General features: G+C 42.5%; 1 protein-coding gene across 1 annotated transcript in view; it reads right to left on the reverse strand.

Moving 5' to 3' along the window:
* Positions 1-20,000, reverse strand: part of ralgdsb (ral guanine nucleotide dissociation stimulator b) — a 56,502-nt gene that overhangs the window by 34,616 nt on the left and 1,886 nt on the right. The window contains exons 2-12 of the mRNA XM_077714555.1: positions 19,850-20,000; positions 18,604-18,678; positions 17,431-17,624; positions 17,127-17,251; positions 16,336-16,551; positions 15,745-15,848; positions 15,596-15,680; positions 14,108-14,185; positions 13,955-14,041; positions 13,801-13,833; positions 5,546-5,667 (exon numbers count right to left, since the gene is read on the reverse strand). The exon at positions 19,850-20,000 is cut by the window's right edge and continues 154 nt beyond it. Coding sequence (XP_077570681.1) covers positions 5,546-5,667; positions 13,801-13,833; positions 13,955-14,041; positions 14,108-14,185; positions 15,596-15,680; positions 15,745-15,848; positions 16,336-16,551; positions 17,127-17,251; positions 17,431-17,624; positions 18,604-18,678; positions 19,850-20,000 — 1,270 coding nt within the window. The remainder of the gene's footprint in view (positions 1-5,545; positions 5,668-13,800; positions 13,834-13,954; positions 14,042-14,107; positions 14,186-15,595; positions 15,681-15,744; positions 15,849-16,335; positions 16,552-17,126; positions 17,252-17,430; positions 17,625-18,603; positions 18,679-19,849) is intronic.

Below are 20,000 nucleotides of genomic sequence, written 5' to 3' on the forward strand. Positions count from 1 at the left end.
CCCTTTACTCGCACATAAGCCTCCCGCATAAGCCGCACCCTGAAAGTTGTCTTGAATTTTTTGAATTTTACAATTTCTCGCATATAGGCCGCTCCCTTGTGTAAGATAAGACAGTCTCTTTGCAATTGCTTGTTCATATTGTATTAGTTTTTGTGAGTATAACAGCATCGTAGTCATCCTTATGGCTGACATGTCAGCATAAAAACCCAACTGTATGACTGAATATTCAATCCTAGTCTTGTGATTGGGTTGACATGTCAGCACAAATACTCAACTGTCCGAAACTGATCAATTACTTTTTGCCCTGCAAATGACTGAAACGTATCTGTCCAAAGACCTAGTGACAGTTGTCAGTTTTGCCTGCATTTAGGACACACTCTCTGGTCATTCGACTAAAGTTGCAGGGACATCGCGTTGAACAGGACCCCACTGTAGGAACTCTCACTGTCCGCTTTGCAGTCTGGTAATAAACCTATTTTCTATTTAAATTGATCTCACTCTTTCTTGACCTGCTCCTGAAGTTGTATTTTCAGACCTAACATTCATAATTGGTCCGGGACCAGCGTGCGTCGAACATTATAGTTTTTGGGTAGAACCAACATAAGTACACAAGATTGAGTCAGGGACTTACAGTCTTGGTCTATTAATAGAGTCAGGGAGTCTCCCAAGACAAAAGTCAGGGACTTATAGTCTTGGTCTATTAATAGAGTCAGGGACTCTCCCAAGACAAAAGTCAGGGACTTTTTGGTCTTGGTGTTTTCAGAAATATTGGGTGAATCACGAAGTAGAGATCAATTTCTGCACATTTAGAATAAAATTGTTGTTTAAATTATTAAGTAAGTGATTAATCCCAAAAGTGACAAGAGAAGTAAGTTTATTGTCCGACTGCAGAGTGGACACCGGGGGGGTTGGTAGATGTGGGGTATGTGCGGATGCGTAGTGTGGGAAGTTGCCTGTCTGCCGCGGTGGGTGGATAGGAATGGTTTCAGTACCAATTTGAAGGATATGTGAAAGGTTTGATGAGCGTAGAAAGGGAATTGTTGAAGAAAAGAGTTTTGTAAGTGAATAGAAAAGAAAGTGTAGCAAAAGCAGCTGAAGGTGTGCAGAGAGTTGACTTGAGGAGAGTAGAGTGGAGTTAATATATTTTGTGTGCTGTGTTCCTGCAGAAAATGGCTCTTATCTTAAGTAAACATCGTCTCCTTGGTGGGGGTGAGATTAGTCAATAGGAATTCAGCCAGTAAAAGGTTAGCAATATAGGGGTAATTTGAAAATTAGACCTTAGGTATTAAGAAATATTGGGTTGTTAATGATATACGGATTGCATAAGCATCAGTTGATGTCAATTAAATGATGTCGACCTATTTCCTTTGAGAATGATTATTTCTGATAGGACAGCAAAAGGTGATTAGCTGCCAAGAAGCACAGACTTGGGATGGCGCTCTTCATCAGTGATGAGAATTTGCAGACCACTGATGTCTGATTATGAGTGTGAGCATGAATGTTTGTCTGTCTTTTTGTGTTTTTGATTGGCTGGCCACCGAAATATAATCAATCGGTTAGATATCAAGGTGGAAAAGGATTTAGAAATTTGAAGTTGAATTCTGTAATCGCCAATAAGCCCATTTTAAGGGATGGCGGCAAATGATTTGGAAATTTGCAAATGGATTTCTGAAATTGCCAATAAGCCCTTTTTTTAGGGATGGCAGCGACAAATTATGAAAAAAAAATCCTGAAGGAAATTGAATTTGGGTTGGCAGATTGTGCTTCTCAACAGAAAACAGACCAACGGTGGTGCCAGGTGGTGCCTTAAAGAGGGAACATCCATACCAAGCATTGCTGACCAACCGACGTAAAAATAGCTGAGAGGGGGATGCAGATCCACCTTGTACACTGTAAGAAGGTTGTCTCAGTTGAAACGTTTGAGGAGACAGGTGAGATAAACTTTCTGACGTAATAAAGCAAAACGCTAACCACTCCAGTTTAGATTGGAAAGATTATTGCTCAGCAAACAATGCCATAAGACCATTGGAAACGATTTTTATTGGTCTTATTGTCTCCATATGCAAAAAAGGTGAAAGCGTTTCAATTGAGACTAAGCCTTCTTACAAAGGGTTAAAATAAACGAACAGAAAAAGAGAAGCTGCAGTGGGAGGTAAAAGGAGCCACTCAATGCGAGAACGGCCTCTATGCAAACAAACCATGCATCCCACAATCATTGTTTGAAGTAATTGCAAAATTGAGCCATGGGAGGAGCCATGTCTCAACAGGGGGGGGGGGGGTGATCAGTATAGTACAACAAACAATGCATGTTCCCAGAGGTCACCAAACCTACTTTTAAAAAAACATTTGCAGAAACAGTCTCACCTGCTGTAGACACAACTCTCAAGGCAATGAACGGCACAAGCGAGGAACAAGGCAGACATGGACATATCCCTACAAAGTTCTGAACATGGATTTCATCGAGCTGAACCAAGGTGGCATATACGGGTACTGTCTGGTGGTCATTGACCAAGTGGGTTGGGATAAGTCCAACCAAGAAAACGGACGCCACGGCAGTCGCAAAAGCCATATGCAAAAGGATAATTCCAAGCCATGGAATACCACGAGTCATTTGGAATGATGGTTGTGCTCGCTTCGTGACAAATTCTTGGAATCGACCTGAGGTATCATTGTGCCTGCCGCCCCCTAAGTGCTGGACTCATTGAAAGAACATATGGAACACTAAGACTCAGAGTGGTGGTTGATGAGACTGGAGAAACAGATTCTCACACTCAGTGGTTAAATGTTCCAAGAAAGAACAGTGATGAATGCAAATAATCTGCCGACATCTTCTCGGTCTCCCACACAGGAGGGCCTGTCCCCAGGCGACCTGGTACTTCTCAAGGTGATAAAAAGAATGTGCTAGTTATCTCCACTGGGGACGGACCTTACCGTGTGATTTTGACCGCTAACTTCACCAAGTTGGCCACCACCGTCAACACTGATGAACTAGTGTCGGAGCTCACAACCGGAATCCAGTGTGGGGCTCGGATGTGCCCCTCAAACACAAACACTGGTCAGTCCCCTCCAAAAAACCTAATGGGTCTGTTCCCCTGGGTGCGTGTGGCAAGGAATGCCCTGCGTCTGGAGACCATTGACTGCAGGTTCCGGGCCTGTGACGGCGCATCAGTCTGGCTGCGGCAAGGCCGAGAGGCCCAGGTAGCCGCCACGGCCCAGGTGATTTTCCAGGGCTGCCCTGCTCTTGACGGAATGGCCACCCAGCGGGGAAGTGTGTGTGCCATTGTAGGACACTCGTGATGCGCCTACATCCCCCCCGGCGCATCCTACTGAATTCATGATGCCCTACAAACTATGAAGAACATACAGGACGCTATAACCTAAGATCCGATTCCACAACAACGATGGCTTGACTGGTTCTTCTTGGGATCATGGACACAGACTACCGCTCGTGACTGTCATTGCTCTTATGCTTGTGATCCTAACCTGTTGTTTGCCCTGCTTCTCAGCTTCCCAACATACCATGATTGTTGAAACCCAGCTAATGCTAACTCGTATTCACATGCAACAATCCATATCCCAGTCTGACCCTGATGTTGTGCTACTGTCTGACACTGAATAATATGTCTTTCCTATTCTGAGGCACCAGGTACCCCTCCTGGTCGGTCTAAACTCCAGTTTGAAGTAATTTGTGAAAAATGTCATTCAAAAGTAGCGTCTCTAACAAACTAGGTTCCGATGTGTTTATACCCACAAACAGGAGGGATATGTAAGATAGGACAAAGTCTCTTTGCAATTGCTTGTTCATATTGTATTAGTTTTTGTGAGTATAACAGCATCGTAGTCATCCTTATGGCTGAAATGTCAGCACAAATACTCAACTGTCCGACACTGATCAATTACCTTTTGCCCTGCAAATGACTGAAACGTATCTGTCCAAAGTCCTAGTGACAACTGTCAGTTTTGCCTGCATTTAGGACACACTCACTGGTCATTCGACTAGAGTTGCAGGAACATCGCGTTGAACAGGACCCCACTGTAGGAACTCTCACTGTCCGCTTTGCAGTCTGGTAATAAACCTATGATAGGTTCATTAATAATTACCCTTTGTAATTATCAATAACTGCAGGCAGACATCTTATTCAATTATTGACATTTAATTTAATAGATTGGATCACGGATAAGTAACCTTAAGGGAGGCGATCTTCCAAAGTATCCCTCCCGAACAGTATTTTGCGTACAGCTTTAAGGCATTAAAACAAAAACAATCACGCCTCCATTGTACCTAACAATCATATAACAATTACATAAAGAAGCCCGAAGTGCCTCACGAGTGTTATGGACGTGGCAGAAACAACATTCTTGTTATTGGCCAAATGACCCTGGCCTCGTTACAAAAGGGACCACCGAATCTCGAAGACCCAGATTGGGTGAATTGTTTGTATAAACATCCTGGAACAGGCAGTCCAGGTTAAAGATGACTTGGCGGTTATTGGTGACCTCGCAACACTTTGAGAATAATAAGAGAATGATTTAACAAAGAAATGACTTAATACAACTATATTTATAATAGTAATACAGAATAAACCCAACAACCTATTTTCTATTTAAATTGATCTCACTTTTTCTTGACCTGCTCCTGAAGTTGTATTTTCAGACCTAACATTCATATTTGTCCAATAGTTGACACTTTCGAACAAGAAATGAACCAAAAAAAATCAACGTGGATATTAGATTTATTTCAAAATCAAGCCTACCTGCATCTGGCGAAAAAAATGCAGATGGCAGCGCCCGTCTTCACTAAAATGGCCGCACCTTGACCTTGCTAAGATAGCTGCTCCCCGACCTCACTAAGATGGCCATGCCTCGAGCGAGCAGTGACAGGAAGGCTTGGCATTTTAGGCACAATGTTTTTTATCCATGATTCCATTCATAGATGTCAAAATAAATTTTGTTTAGAGTTTCATCTGTTTATTTTTTCTCTATTTTAAAATAAATTACCGTGTTGGCAATTGCTCGCATCATGATGTCACGGCGCACGCATGTGTGCCATTTTGTCGTGATGTCATTGGGTCACCAAATTGATGTTTTATTTGCGAGTCATTTTTTATGCGCATATAAGCCGTACCCTCAATTCAATCATCATTTTTTGTCCGACAAAAGCGGCCTAAATGAGAGTAAATATGGTAAGTGCGCCCTAGAGGCATGAAAATATAGTATATTGCAGTGTAAGTTTCTTTCAAATAGCCCAAAACATAATGTGTGTGCATGAATTAAGGCCATATAAGCTGTACCCTCAATTCAATCATAATTTTTTGTCCAACAAAAGTTGCCTAAATGCGAGTAAATTCGGTAAGTGCGCCCTATAGGCATGAAAATATAGTATATTGCAGTGTAAGTTTCTTTCAAATAGCCCAAAACATAATGTGTGTGCATGAATTAAGGCAATCCAGCGGTGGCCTGATTCAATGTTTGAACCCTGGCCTAAAAATTCCCGGTCCACCCATGCCCGACACTGTAAGGGCCGTTTGGATGCGACATGGCCTACCTCTCGGCTTCACTGAGCTTCTCCGTGGAAGAGAACCACTCGCGAAAGTGTGCATCCTGCGTAAAACTGTAGTTGTTGGATGCCAACTGCAGCAGTTTGATCTGTGCGATCACTTCAAACTCCTAAAAAATAAAAATAAAAAAACTCACCACCATTCAAAAATCACAAACAAATTGACAACTATATTGAAAAAACATCAACAGCATACATAAAAACATTACAAAAAGCTCAACAAGCTAAAGAAAAAAACCGCATATAAACACCAGTGATTTTAATGTAGACGCTCCCCTACTTACGAACGAGTTACGTTCGATGCGTGCGATTGTTCATAACTTGAATTTGTTCATAAGTTTATTCAGTGCTATATTTTGCATTATAATTTATGTTTAAGGCCCATATAAGTATATTGAAGGTTATATACGTGCATTTGTATGTTTAAGGCTTGTATAAGTAACCAGCATTGGTTTGTACTGAAAAAAAACATTTAATAAAATGGAGAGAATACATAGCGTACTGTATACATACATTAGAGAGAGAGAGAGATTTAATAGAAACTGTCCGAAAGAAGCTATCTAATGGCATTTGCAGTTTTCTTCTTTTTTCCAACATAAATGATGCGGTAGAACTGTATGGCATCATTCAATTGATTTGCAATCTTTGTGCAACGTTAAATATTTGGGTCCTGCTGCTCGATCTTTCTGTTTATAAATGGTACCGATGGTCGAACGATTCAAGTTGTATTCCCGTGTAACGCTCACTACTTTCTCACGTGCATCCAGCTTCTTTATTATTGCCACTTTCGTTTCAAATGAAATGGCTTGTCTCTTCCTTGCACTTCCCTCACTAGAGCCTTTCCCTTTTCACCAACCATATTGAATAATGGATGCACAAGATATTTAATGATAAAAATTAAAAAGGTTCTTTGCGTACTGGAGATATTTCACGCACTTACGCAACATTACCAATTTTGTTATACGTAGCTGGGTATGATGACAATTAGGCTTTTGTCAAGTCAATGCCAGGCGTAGGTATTAGCGGCGGAAAGAAGCATTACAGAACATTTTCGACATAAACGCAATTTGCAGACATGTTTGTATGTAACGTTGTTCGTAACTCGAATGTTCGTAAGTAGGGGAGCGTGTATAGTCAATTATGTGTGCTATATAGTGGTAGATTTGTTTCTTGTTTCAAACAGTGGAACGCAACCGGAAATTTAAAGTATTTTTTGTCCTACACGACAGCCCCACTCTCAAGACAATTGTGAAGTTTTTGTATGTTCAAGAAATATCTGTCAGTATTACGCTGTCAAAATAAAGGGGTACCATATTTTGCTGTTTAATATACCCCCTGGTAGGGTTATTAGTCTTAGGTTATTATATATTTGCTTCAACGCTTTGCTTCACTTAGGAGCACTTATTAGTTTTACATTATAATACACAGTATTTTCACGGCTATATGGTGCACCGCATTTAAAGGCGCAGTGTCAGTAGCGAGTGATATTTCTGTATTAGACACACACAGGACTCACTGCATTTAAAGGCGCAACCAGGCATGGCAAAACATACATCATCTTAAACATACGGACACACGCTAAAAACACGCTTTTAAAAAAGGCAACGGAAGCAAAACTGAGTTTGGTTGTACTTTATTCAGCCATTTTATAATGTACTCACGTCATCATCACCCACAATTCCATCAAAGTCCTCATTTTCTGTGTCTGAATTGAACAATTGTCAAATGAGTCATCGAAAACGCCAGAATCCCTCTTTTCGTTGTCAAAGTCACTGTCATTACCATGTGGCTCCACAGAAATGATGCAAATGAATTTGGCAAAAGCTCGAACAACCGTGCAAGCAGACACGTTAGTCCAGGCGGCCACAATCCATTCGCAAATTGTAGCGTAACTAGCCTGGCGCTGCCTGCCACCCTTCGTAAAGCTGTGTTGATGTCGATGTCCAGCGGTTTTCAAGCACTTGTTGTTAGTGCCTTTAACAACCGTGCGAGCAGACACGTTAGTCCAGGCGGCCATAATCCATTCGCAAATAGTAGCGTAACTAGCCCGGCGCTGCCTGCCACTGCCTGTCACCCTTCGTAAAGCTGTGTTGATGCCGATGTAACTAGCCCGGCGCTTTAGTTAGGCCTTTGGGGAATGAATTTTTTTGAAACAACTATTTCAGAAAAGTATCAAATTTCTCATCTAAATGCCTCAAAATTCACACCACCGCTCCGGCTTTCGCCATCTTGATTCAACTGCAATGTAAACTGGAATAATTCGGTATCACAAGGGCATTCTGGCGGATGCTTCTTTTTGTGCGACTTCAGTGCATATTAATTTTGCGCGAATCGCATTCACTCTGGATAAACTCCAGAAATGGGACATGATTACTCCTGAAATGGGGTGAACGTAGGTTGGCAGCTCTGATCTACATATCCCAGTTTCTTAGAAGGGCCGAGAGCATTAAAAAAGACAATAAACATCCCGGGTTCCACCACTTCAACCTGCTGCCTTCTGGAAGGCGCTACAGAGCTATAAATGCAGAGACAAAAAGACTCAGGGACAGTTTTTTCCCAAGAGCAGTCACCAGACTCAACTCGAGTTCTGCACACAGGACCTAATCAAGACTTATTACAACTACTTATTTATTATTTTGACCACTTATTTATCTATTACCATTTCGTGACTATGTATTTATCCATAGTATTTAGTTATTATTTATCATTACTATATATGAATTACTGTGTTTGCCTGTTTATTGTTGCGTCCATAGACTCAGCGAGTGGTGCGACTAGGCGCTGAACGTCTCCAACAACAATGAAACTCATCCTGGACTTAAGACAAAACAAGCGCGCTTCACTCTGCTGACCTCACTTAGACTACTAATTTATTGATTTATTTGTCCGTCTGCTGTTATTTGTGCACTATGTGGTGAAAGCTTTAAATCTCATTATACTTATATAATGACAATACAAGCATTCAATTCAATTATTGTTTACATATGCAATCAACTTCTTTTCTTTCAAAAGATGATCCAAGATGGCGTCCCATACGGTGCAGCGGCTCAATGCTCTCCAGTTTGGTGTTTTGTTTCGTTATTTACTAAAATCTGCGAGGCAAACATTTTCTACAGTCGCCAGAATTTAATTACTCTCGGAAAGGAGATGTGATATATCCATCACAACAGATTACCAACGGACCCGCCAATCGCAAACCGCAAATCCCCGACGCCGCGGTTTCGCTAGCTAGCCGGACGCTTTTTCGAAACGATTGTTCAAAAAAATTAACAGGGAAAAGCAAAGGGGGGGGGACTTTGCTTGTTCATACACAATGAATGGTGTTGCGACAGTCGAATCATTAACACACTGCTCTCCGGATTTAGAGCTATTGGCGGTACGGTGCAAGCCCTTCTATCTACCTAGGGAGGTAACGATTATCATTGTGATGTGTTGGGTTTATTCTGTAATACTATTATAGATATGTGTGTATCTAATCATTTCTTTGTTAAACCATTCTTCCAATTGTCCGAAGAGAACTCAGGGTCGTAACCAGTCACCTAGACTTTCACAAGGACTGTTTATTTAACAACTCACCCAGTCCTGGGCTCCGAGGACTTTTGATCTGGGATTGCAGCGAAGAGTCGTCAAGGACTCTTGCTACCAGCAGATGAATATCAATCACTTTCAGGAACACTCACATAGTGTTTCTACATTGTGAAGCACTTTGAGCTTCTTTATGTAATTTTTATGACAAATGAAGGCGTGGTTGTTTTGATTCAAACAGTTTGTTTTTAGTTTCCTCTTTCTATTATTGTTAAATACATTAATTGTTATAATAGTTACAGATGTTGTTTTTGCTTACGCATGTTGGATTAATCAATAACCTTGTAAAAGTTTTGATTTATGGCTTTAAAGCCGTACGAGAAATTACTGTTCGAGGGGATACTTTGGAGATCGGGAGGAAGTCCTGAAGTCTTGATGTATCTACCCTCAAAAGGTTCTTGACCAGAGATGCAAATTATTTAATTAAATGTCAATAATTGAATAAGATGTCTGCGTCTGCCTGCAGTGATTGATAATTATAGAGAAGTGTAATTATTAATGAACCTATCATGATGGCTGTCTATTTCCCACTGGATGCTAAGGTTAGCACGGCACTTACCCTCCTGCTAACAGATGCAAACAAACAGCAGCTTGACCAACCCGATGGATTCTTTATTGTTGCTGGTGACTTCAACAAAGCGTGTTTAAAGACTGTTCTGCCTAATTTTATCCAGTACGTGAAGTGTCACACCAGAGGTGATAAAACTCTAGACCATGTTTGTTCTAATATCAAACATGCTTATAAAGCTACTTCCCTCCCTCACCTGGCTGGATCAGATCATATCTGCCTGTCCGTCAACCCCGCATACACTCCACTCCGGAGGCTAAAAAGGCCACAAAAAAAATTAATAAGAAATTGGCCCGAGGACGCCCTTTTTCAACTGCACGACTGTTTTTCTTGAACCAACTGGGAACTTTTTGAACACAATCTCCAGAACTACACGGACACTGTACTTTCCCACATCAAAAACTGCACGGACAATGTCACTGTTAATAAACGGTGTCAGGAGTGGCTGGATTGCCCCTCCTGGCATGACGTCACGATTATTATCAGCTGTGGCTAATTAAGTGATTAGATTATTTTTGGTATTTAAGCATTATGGTTTTCTGTGAAAGCGGTCGGATCGTTCTGGTTTCATTTCATGTTTTTCCTCGTAGACATTGCCGTTCGAGACGAGGCTGTGGTCGGTCCGGCGGACGCCCGCCGGACCGACCACTGCCTCGTCTCGTTTCTGGCCGGCGCGGACGCCCGCCGGATCGACCACAGCCTCGTCTCGTTTCTGGCCGGCGCGGACGCCCGCCGGACCGACCACTGCCTCGTCTCGTTTCTGGCCGGCGCGGACGCCCGCCGGACCGACCACAGCCTCGTCTCGTTTCTGGCCGGCGCGGACGCCCGCCGGACCGACCACTGCCTCGTCTCGTTTCTGGCCGGCGCGGACGCCCGCCGGATCGACCACAGCCTCGTCTCGTTTCTGGCCGGCGCGGACGCCCGCCGGACCGACCACTGCCTCGTCTCGTTTCTGGCCGGCGCGGACGCCCGCCGGATCGACCACAGCCACGTCTTGTTTCTGGCCGGCGCGGACGCCCGCCGGATCGACCACTGCCTCGTCACGTTCTTGACCGGCGCAGACGCCCGCGGGGTCAACCACAGCCTCGTCTCGTTTCTGGCCGGCGCGGACGCCCGCCGGATCGACCACTGCCCCGTCTTGTTTCTGACCGGCACGGACGCCCGCCAGACCGACTACTGCCTCGTCTTGTTTCAGGCTGGCGCGGACGCCCGCCGGATCGACCTCTCCTTCGTCTGTTCTTGGGTTGGTGTGGACGACCACCGGACAATGCTAGGTCTCCCACCCACCCTCCCTGCTTGTTCCCGTTTCTCATGTTGGAATTGACCTTGGGACGTCTAGGATCCGTCCCTTAGAGGGGATGTACTGTCAGGAGTGGCTGGATTGCCCCTCCTGGCATGACGTCACGATTATTATCAGCTGTGGCTAATTACGTGATTAGATTATTTTTGGTATTTAAGCATTATGGTTTTCTGTGAACGCGGTCGGATCGTTCTGGTTTCATTTCATGTTTTTCCTCGTAGACATTGCCGTTCCCATTGACGCCACGCCACGCTGCATGTTTCTTTTCGTTTGTAATGAGTGATCAAGCTAAGTTGTTTATGTTATGTTACCCCGTTTATTAAATCAGCTACAAGAGCAACATATCTGCCTTCCCTTTTCCATTTGCTTCGGCGACTCTGCATCTGGGTTCACTTTCCCCTCCGATCGCGTCGCACTACGCGACGCGATCGTAACAAACGGATACAGGTTTATCCTAACCAAAAACCCTGAATGACTAATTTGACACAGGCACTCATCAAATGCCGTCACACCGCCTTCAGATCAGGGAACAAGGTACATACAATACAGCGCTGCCAGAGCAGAGCTGAAGTGAGGCATTACAAAAGCCAAGACAGCATATACAAGGAAAATTTAGGAGCACTTCACAGGAAATAACACAATGAAGATGTGGCAGAGCATACGACATATTACAAATTACAATGACAATAATAGGTCTGTTAACGCAAATGCCTCAATAGTAACTGAGTAACTGAACCGTTTTTTTGCCCACTTTGAGACTGACAAATCAGTCCCAGTCTCAACACCCCCACCACCACCTGCAGCAGTACACTGAAGTTTCAGGATCATGAAGTGATACTGGTAATGCAGTCTGTAAACACCAGGAATGCTGCTGGCCCCGACGGAGTACCTGGTAAGGTACTCAAAGCCTGTGCTGACCAGCTGACTGGTGTTTTCACAAAAATGTTCAATTGTTCCCTGCAACAATCCATCATTTCATCCTTCCTGAAATCTGCCACCATTATCCCTGGCCTTAAAAAGCCAACCATTGACAGCCTGAATGACTATAGGCCTGTTGCAGTCATGCCTGTGATCATGAAGTGCTTTGAAAAGTTGGTCGCCTGCCATATCAGTTGACCCTCACCAGTTTGCTTATAGAGCAAACAGGTCCACTGAGGACGCTATCGCAATAGCTCTTCACACAGCACTGAGCCACCTGGAGCACCATGGGAAATACATGAGGATGCTTTTCATTGAATACAGCTCAGCCTTCAACACTATAATACCAGACATTCTGGCTGACAAACTCTCCCACCTTGGACTATCCTCTTCCATCTGCTGCTGGAAAAAAAACTTCTTAACCAACCGACCACAAACTGTTAGACTTGGTCCCCACCTCCCTTCTTCCATTACACTGAGCACTGCCTCCCCTCAAGACTGTGTACTGATTCCTCTTCTCTACTCCCTGTACACATACGACTGTACACCAACCCACCAGTCTAACTCCATCATCAAATTTGCCGATGACACCACTGTGGTCGAACTTATCTCAGGAGGGGATGAGTCGGCCTGCAGAGATGAGTCAACAAACTGTCTTCGTGGTGCTCGGTGAACAATCTCACACTGAACAACACAAAACCAAAGAAATAATCCTAGACTTTCGGAAACACATCATAGATCTGGCCCTCCTCCCTTATAAGTGGTGTAGGTGTAGACAGGGTCCAGTCCTCTAAATTCCTGGGGGTCGTCACGGAAAAGCTCTCATGGTAAACAAATACCCCGGCAGTAGTGAAGAAGGCCCAGAAACGACTCCATTTCCTCAAGGAACTCAGGAGGAACAACTTGGACACTAAGCTTCTGGTAACCTTCTATAAAGCCACTGTGGTGCTCATCCTGGCATACTGCATCTCATTGTGGTACTCTGGAAGCAAGGCAGCAGACAAAAAGGCCATGCAGAGAGTGATTTACACTGCCCAGAAGATCGTCGGCTGCTCTCTGCCCTCACTGGAAGAGATTGCCAGCCCTCGTTACCTCAGCAGAGCCAGAAACATTGTCGGGCACCCATACCACCCTGGTCAGAACCTGTTCCAGCTGCTGCCCTCTGGCACACGCTACAGTTCTCACAAAGTACGGACAAATAGGCTTAAGGACAGTTTTTCCCCTCATCCATCAGGACTCTAAACTTGCGGTAGCACGACACACAATCCCTTCTGTGTAATAACTTCGGGGTGAGGTAACATATGAAAGAAGTTGGGCAGTAAACTGCCTCCTACTGGCTGACTGAAGGTAAGTGAGGAGACAATGAGCGGTAAGTTATCTGCTCAGGGGGTAATGCGATGTATCCATCACGGCAGAATGCCAACGAGTCTGAAATTATCACTTATTTGGGCCTTTTGCCGGGAAAGCACTACCTTGTGGAGAAGCACTACCTTGTGGAGAAGCAATACCAATTTCGTCATAAGCAGTTTGGGTATGATGACAATAAGGCTTTTGTCGAGTCAATGATGATGACAAAGCCTATGACCGATTATATTATATAGTATATTTTTCTTGTTCACAGAAATATAATTGATTATTTAATGCACATTTTCTTATTGTTCAAGTTTCACAAAAAGGGAGACACAGTCAAGCCATTTACAACACCTATAAACCAGGGACATACATACAATTACTACATTAAACCAAAACCCTCAAAAACTTCTCAGAGGCAAAAAATATACCAATGCATGGCAATACCATAAAATATGCAGCACATTCAGTAAAAACCACATCAAACCCGTCTGAAGAAAAATTGCAGAAGGCTCTCCTTACCTTTCGCCTCTTTTCAAAATTGATCAGACCACCCTGGAAGACACAAAGATTTTCTTCCTCCCGAATAGTGATCAATAAAACAACAACAAAACAAGATGATTATCAGTGTAAGCGGTGCACAAACTTCATCAAGAAACCATATGTGTTCCCTGACCTCAGTGTAGTCCTTCATAGCCGTGTCCATCATGACAAGGTCTGTGAGGAAAGTCCCAAGGTATGGGATGGTGCCTTGCATTACTCCCTAAACACAAACAATTTAAGAGTGAATCTGTAGGTGTGGCACTAAACACTGTCTTTGTATACTGACCAGGTCTCTCTGATGTTGCTGTTTCCTCTGAGCTCGTTTGGGATTCATCTCCAGAGTGGCAAATTTTGAGGTTCCTTCCTGAGAAATGGACAAATGTTCTTATCAAGCATATTACAATCTAAATTGTAGTATTTTATACCATGCACTGAATTTGGAGTGAGGGCAGCATTTATTACAAACAAAAGACCCCGAAAAGAATCAACGATGAGGTAACTCTATCAGTTAAACATAAAAGGAACAACTTAACAAGCAGCTGTGACAGGACATTTATGTTAGCTAAGGCTGTTGGCTCCACACTTCAGATCCCGATGAGAGCCTAATGATTCTTAAATGAGTCAGATAAGCATGGTCAAAAAGTGAGTATCGCAGTGGGCACATTGTGATGTCGTGGTACAAATGAGACATTGTCCAGAGTCGATGAAGATGATGCATCATCGCTAATCCATTCAAGTTGTTGTAATAGAGTGAAATTTGGTTCATGGATCATTTCCAAAGTCACTTGCATGCTGAAAACCAAAAATATGGTTCTCGGACGTTTGGTCGCTGGTCTTTTGGTCGCCGGTCTTTTGGTCCCTTTTGTTCGCCGGTCCAATGGTGACAGAGTTTACTGTTGAAGCCAGCTCTCAAAATTATAATCATGAGATACAGTTTATTATCTAAGAGAGAGTTTAATATCTAAGAGAGAGAGTTTAATATCTAAGAGAAAGAGTTTAATATCTAAGTACTGTTTAATATCTAAGTACATTGATGGAATTCAAGATGGCGGCGCGCTCGGGCGCAGCGGCTCATTGCTCTCCAGTTCGTTCGTTGAAAGGCAAGACACCCAATTTCACGACTTACTACAAACTGACCTTCGATATCCCCAAGAACATCCGGAGACCTCTGGGATCTCCGAGGATATCCAACCCACCCAAAGTATGCCGTAGATGGCGAAGAGAAAGGAAGCAAAAGAGCGGATGCCGGGCGGCCATTGCGGCTAAGCTAAGCTACGACAACAACCGAGCCCCGCTTCCTAGTATCTTTTTGACAAACGCCCGATCCATTACCCACAATTTTTGGCGTGGATCTGCTTTCTACAGGCAAACTGAGGCAGGGTAAATAAGAAGACAGTGAGAGGTAAGTGATACATTTTATTCTTGTTAGCATCAGTGAGGCAACAAGAGGTGATGCGATGTTTCCATTGTGGCGGAGTGCTAACAAGTCTGAATATGTCAGTTAAGGGGTCTTGCCTGGGATGGCGGACCTGTGGAGAAGCACCAAACAATTTCGTCATACGCTGCTGAGGGTATGATGACTACTAGGCTTTTTGTCAAGTCAATGATGACGACAATGCCTATGTCTGATTAATTAATTAATTAATTTGACCGGCGACCAAAAGACCAGCGACCAAAGATATAGATATACACACACACACAAACACCAAATGTAAATCTTTTGTTGACAAACTTTAGGCGAGGGACACAGGTTTAATGCAGTGTAATGTCTCACCTTCACCAGTAGTTCCCGGCTGAGTGAGTAGTTGTTGTCGTCTGAGAAAATCTCAGAAAGCTCACGAAAGGTGCGGAAACTCTCCCTGTAAAGGAGCAAGGTGTTTATAAGTCTGAACCATTATGTAGAAGAGGGCGTCATATACAGACCGAGACACTTCTTCCCAGGCTCGTTTTAAGCGGTGGACAGCGTTGCACTGCAGGGCGGAGAGGATGGCTCGGAGGGATGAAAAGTTCTTCAGGATTCGACACTCCTGGAGGCAACAAAAAGGTTGGATTAAACCAGGTGTAGGGAACCTATGGCTCGGGAGCACATTTTCATGTATTTTTACTCTTAAATTCTGAGTATGACTCTCAAGGAATAATGTTTGAAAATATGAATTGTTTATGGCTCTCTTCGTCAAAAAGGTTCCCGATCCCTGGATTAAACAATAAGAATAGAATTATTATTATTTTTTAAATAAAATCACACTGAGGCAACATTTTAAATAAGAGTTATTGTTTTAAGTAACTAAGTTCAAAAATGGTTAGCGGTTTCAAGCTAAGATTATGAATTAAAACAAGGTTGAAGGATATAAATTCTAATTTAAAGGTATAGTCTATTTTCAAAATTGCTAAACTTTCAAATTATCGTTTCAAATGAACATAAAAAAAAATAAGACTTGGGGTTGTTGGGAAGGCTTAGTACTTCAAAGTAGGGGTTTCAAGAATTAGATAGCCTTTCAAAGAATGTGTCCTTACTCGGGCCACGTCGATCCAGCGCTCTAGGACTCTGGCCCTCTGGTTGTGTTTGAGCCCGCTGTTGATGAGGCTGGTGCAAATCACGCAGTTGGTGACTGAGTTGAATTGGGCCACTGTGGCACGGATGGTGGGCGCCAGGTGCTCTTTGCCCTTCTTGTCACGTTGAGACCAGATGCCCCCAAGACAGTGGTACGGGACCACTTTCTTGAACAGGTCCTACGCATGTATACACACACAGCATGACAAGAGGGAAACAGAACAAACATTCAATCAATGGCTGCTCCCTCCCTTAGCAAAAATTAAAGCCAGGAAAGTGATATATCATCATTCCACAACACTTACATCGTGAAAAGAGTGAACAAAACTAGTATTTTAAAAGAATATTGTTACTAAGAAAAAAGGCACATTTAACTATGCTATTCTCAGATAGCAACCTTTTAGCCCTAATAATTTACATCATAGTTCTTGCATTAATTTTGACTTTATTTTGGATAATGAAATATGCATCGTGGCTTTTTACGTGTTTTATATTACTACTTTTTGTACGGCTGTACTCGTAACTTTTTTCCCGACCAATAGGAAGTTCTTAAATATAAGATTCTAACTTTTTATATCATCTACAGAAGGTGCGTTATCATTAATTTTTATTTTGCATTCCTTTTTAATGCAGTCATTTTCTGTAATCAAAGAAAAGAGAAAAACAATTCTCATTTGACTTTTATTCATAGAAAAATTATTTGCTTATTCTTATAACATTAAAATATTTTTCCCAATTTTTTTGTTCCCCTCACCGCGTCCATGAGCGTGAACTGCTCGGCTACCATGATAGGGTCAAAGGACAAGAAACTGAAGGTGGGCAGCTCATCCTCAAAGCTGCTCTCCTCTTGAGTGGCGAAAGGGCAGCCCAAGTGTTCACCTGACAATACAAGATGAAGAAATCCTATTTGAGGCATGTGTTATTTATTTTTTTAGGATTTCTCTTGAGAGCTGATTCCTAATGTGTGAATTGCTAAGTTTTCAATTTAAATGAAACATGTAGTTAGTTACAAGACACACCACACAAAACCCCCTTTCTGACAAGTGCACTTTCCTTACCATCGCTTTCAAGTTGGCATTGCTGCCGCCTGTTGAAATGTGCCAGCAAATTGCGGGCACGACGCTCTAAGTCAGAACCAGGGAAATGAAGGTGAAGGTATGACAAAAGCTGGTGTAGGCAGTCGTAGCCCGGGGGTGTCCAGAAGTCCTCTGAGTACTGGTCCAACCATGCACCCAAGATGGATGACACCGTGCTACAATACAAATGCTAAAATGTTAACATCTCTTCAATGCACAAATATAATTGCAGTATAAAATTGTAAAACAATATGAAAGAGGCAAAGTATAAATATAAATTAATACAATATTGTATTCAGAATGAAACATGAAATTGGTTTTACACCTGAAGTCTAGCCTGTTGTCATTTAGTAGTAAATGGTCTTTCAATAGCCACCTCACGGAGTGGTGGTTCACTTGCTTTACTTTATTGGAGGCAAGTGTGCAATTGATTTTCACTCGATGGCGTTATGACTGCGATTTACAAATGGTTGTTTGTCTCTCTGTGTTCCCTATGGCTGAAAAGGTAACCAGCCTAGGGTGTAGTCTGCCTTTCGCCCAAGCTCAGCTGCAATAGCCTCCAGCAATTCCTGCAACCCTTGTGAGGATTTGCGATACGGATAATGAATAGATAAATGGATTTTTCAGTTGTGTATATACTATAAGTGCAATTTTCAACCTCTTATGGCCACCTATCCCTAACATTTCTGAAATGTGTTGGCTTGTAATTGAATTTTTTTTAAATAATCCATTTTGAAACTTTTGATATGTCATCTATATATTCTCTTTTGAATAAAATATTGAAATGTGGCACCTCCAGTTGTTATTCAGAATTTGTATAGAATCCCAACTTCATGGTAAGTGTGTAGGTAATGTAAGACTTTTCATATTTTTTGTATACCGAAATCAGTAATACACGATTAAATGGGATCACATAGTGTTCACTGTTATTTCCTAAATTATTCACCCAATTCCATTTTTCACAAGACATCCCCTTCAGTAAATACCATTCACGACAATTTGTATTGCTTTTTTTTAAGCACCACAGACTACATGAACATAAAACTTTCCAATGTTTAATCATAAAAAAGTTTGTCTCTCCTCTGTTGTGCTTTCTTTATGAGCATATGAATGAATGAGTCAAACAACATCAGGAGCAAGGTTCCGTCATCTCACTTTCTGAGCTCTCTGCTGTCATCTTGGCAGACGCAATGTTCCGTTGCATCTGGGACATTCTGGAGTCTTGCATACCTGACAGGGAATACAAGCCACATTTTAATATCAAGAAAAATAACAACAACAACAAAAATAGAAGTCTTGAAATTGAAAAAAAAAGTAATGGCAACACAAATTTTTTCAATAATTTTTCCTCTGCCATTTTCCGTAGCGTGCGAGAAATTTGCAAATGCATGCGCACAAAAACACGCCAACACGCACTTTGCTAGCATTTTTCCATGCATTCAAGATCTAATGCTTTGTGCGCTATGGACAGTGCACGCATATGCGCACACGCCAATATTGCATGTGTAATCCGCATGATCACAATTCGGCTAATTATTGGTCCCCCAAATTTTCAATTATTGTTTTCTACGACGAAAATGTAAATATATTTATTGTCTGCGGACTAAGTTAAAATGAATTTATTTTGCGAGAAAATATATTTCTGACACAAAAATTAATATTTTCCAGGCCCTGGCTGGGGCCTAACCCAGATATCTTCAGCCAAAAGGCAGATTACACCCTGGACTGGTCGCTAGTCAGTCAGTCATAGTGCACACAGGCAGACAAACGACAATCCGCAGTCCCAATCACACCGCTACCAGTGGGAATCAAGTCCGTGCCTGCCCACAATAAGGTCAGGCGGGTGAACCTCTACACCACGGCCTGTGTTAAATTCTCAAATTGCCACATAGTAGGCATTGGGGAAGTGGAGTGCTATGAATTCTAATGTGCGTTTAATTCCATATTTAGAGGTTAAAATTACGTTTTACAATGTTTACAGTTGGAGGTGAAGAGCAAGGTTTCAGTTAGTTATTCTTATGAGGTGTCAAGATTTAAAATTGATGTTCCAAACCAAAGTTACAGCTTTTAAACTTTTTAAGGTTTCAAGACAGGATTTTTAATTGAAATTTGGCTTCAAACAAGCACTACAGCAAGGGTCCCGACTGCACCTATCGGAGTCTGTTCTGGACGTCTCCTTTCTCAAACTAACCTTAATTAAACAATCACTCCTGAGCAATCTCTCCAGATACCTGATAACATGCCTGGTTATTTGATTAAGACATGTTGGACAAATAAGATTTGAAAAACAGACTGAAAAGGTGCCCTCGGAATAGGTGCCCTCAAGGACGGGAGTTGTTGACTCCTACACTAGTAAAAAAAAAATAGGACTTTACACAAATGTAAGGGTTTGCACCATCACCTGTTTAGCAGCAGGTCAAGCACCTGCTTGGCTGTGGCGAAGGATCGGTAAGTGCAGAGGAAGATGGTGACGTAGGTGGAGTCTTTAACCTTGAAGGCTGTAACCATGTACTCAACAAGCCTCTCCAGTGTCCCTGCCTTGATTGTGCGCA

The sequence above is a fragment of the Stigmatopora nigra genome, chromosome 4 (genome assembly GCF_051989575.1).
Source record: "Stigmatopora nigra isolate UIUO_SnigA chromosome 4, RoL_Snig_1.1, whole genome shotgun sequence".
In the NCBI taxonomy this organism is placed as follows: Eukaryota; Metazoa; Chordata; class Actinopteri; order Syngnathiformes; family Syngnathidae; genus Stigmatopora; species Stigmatopora nigra.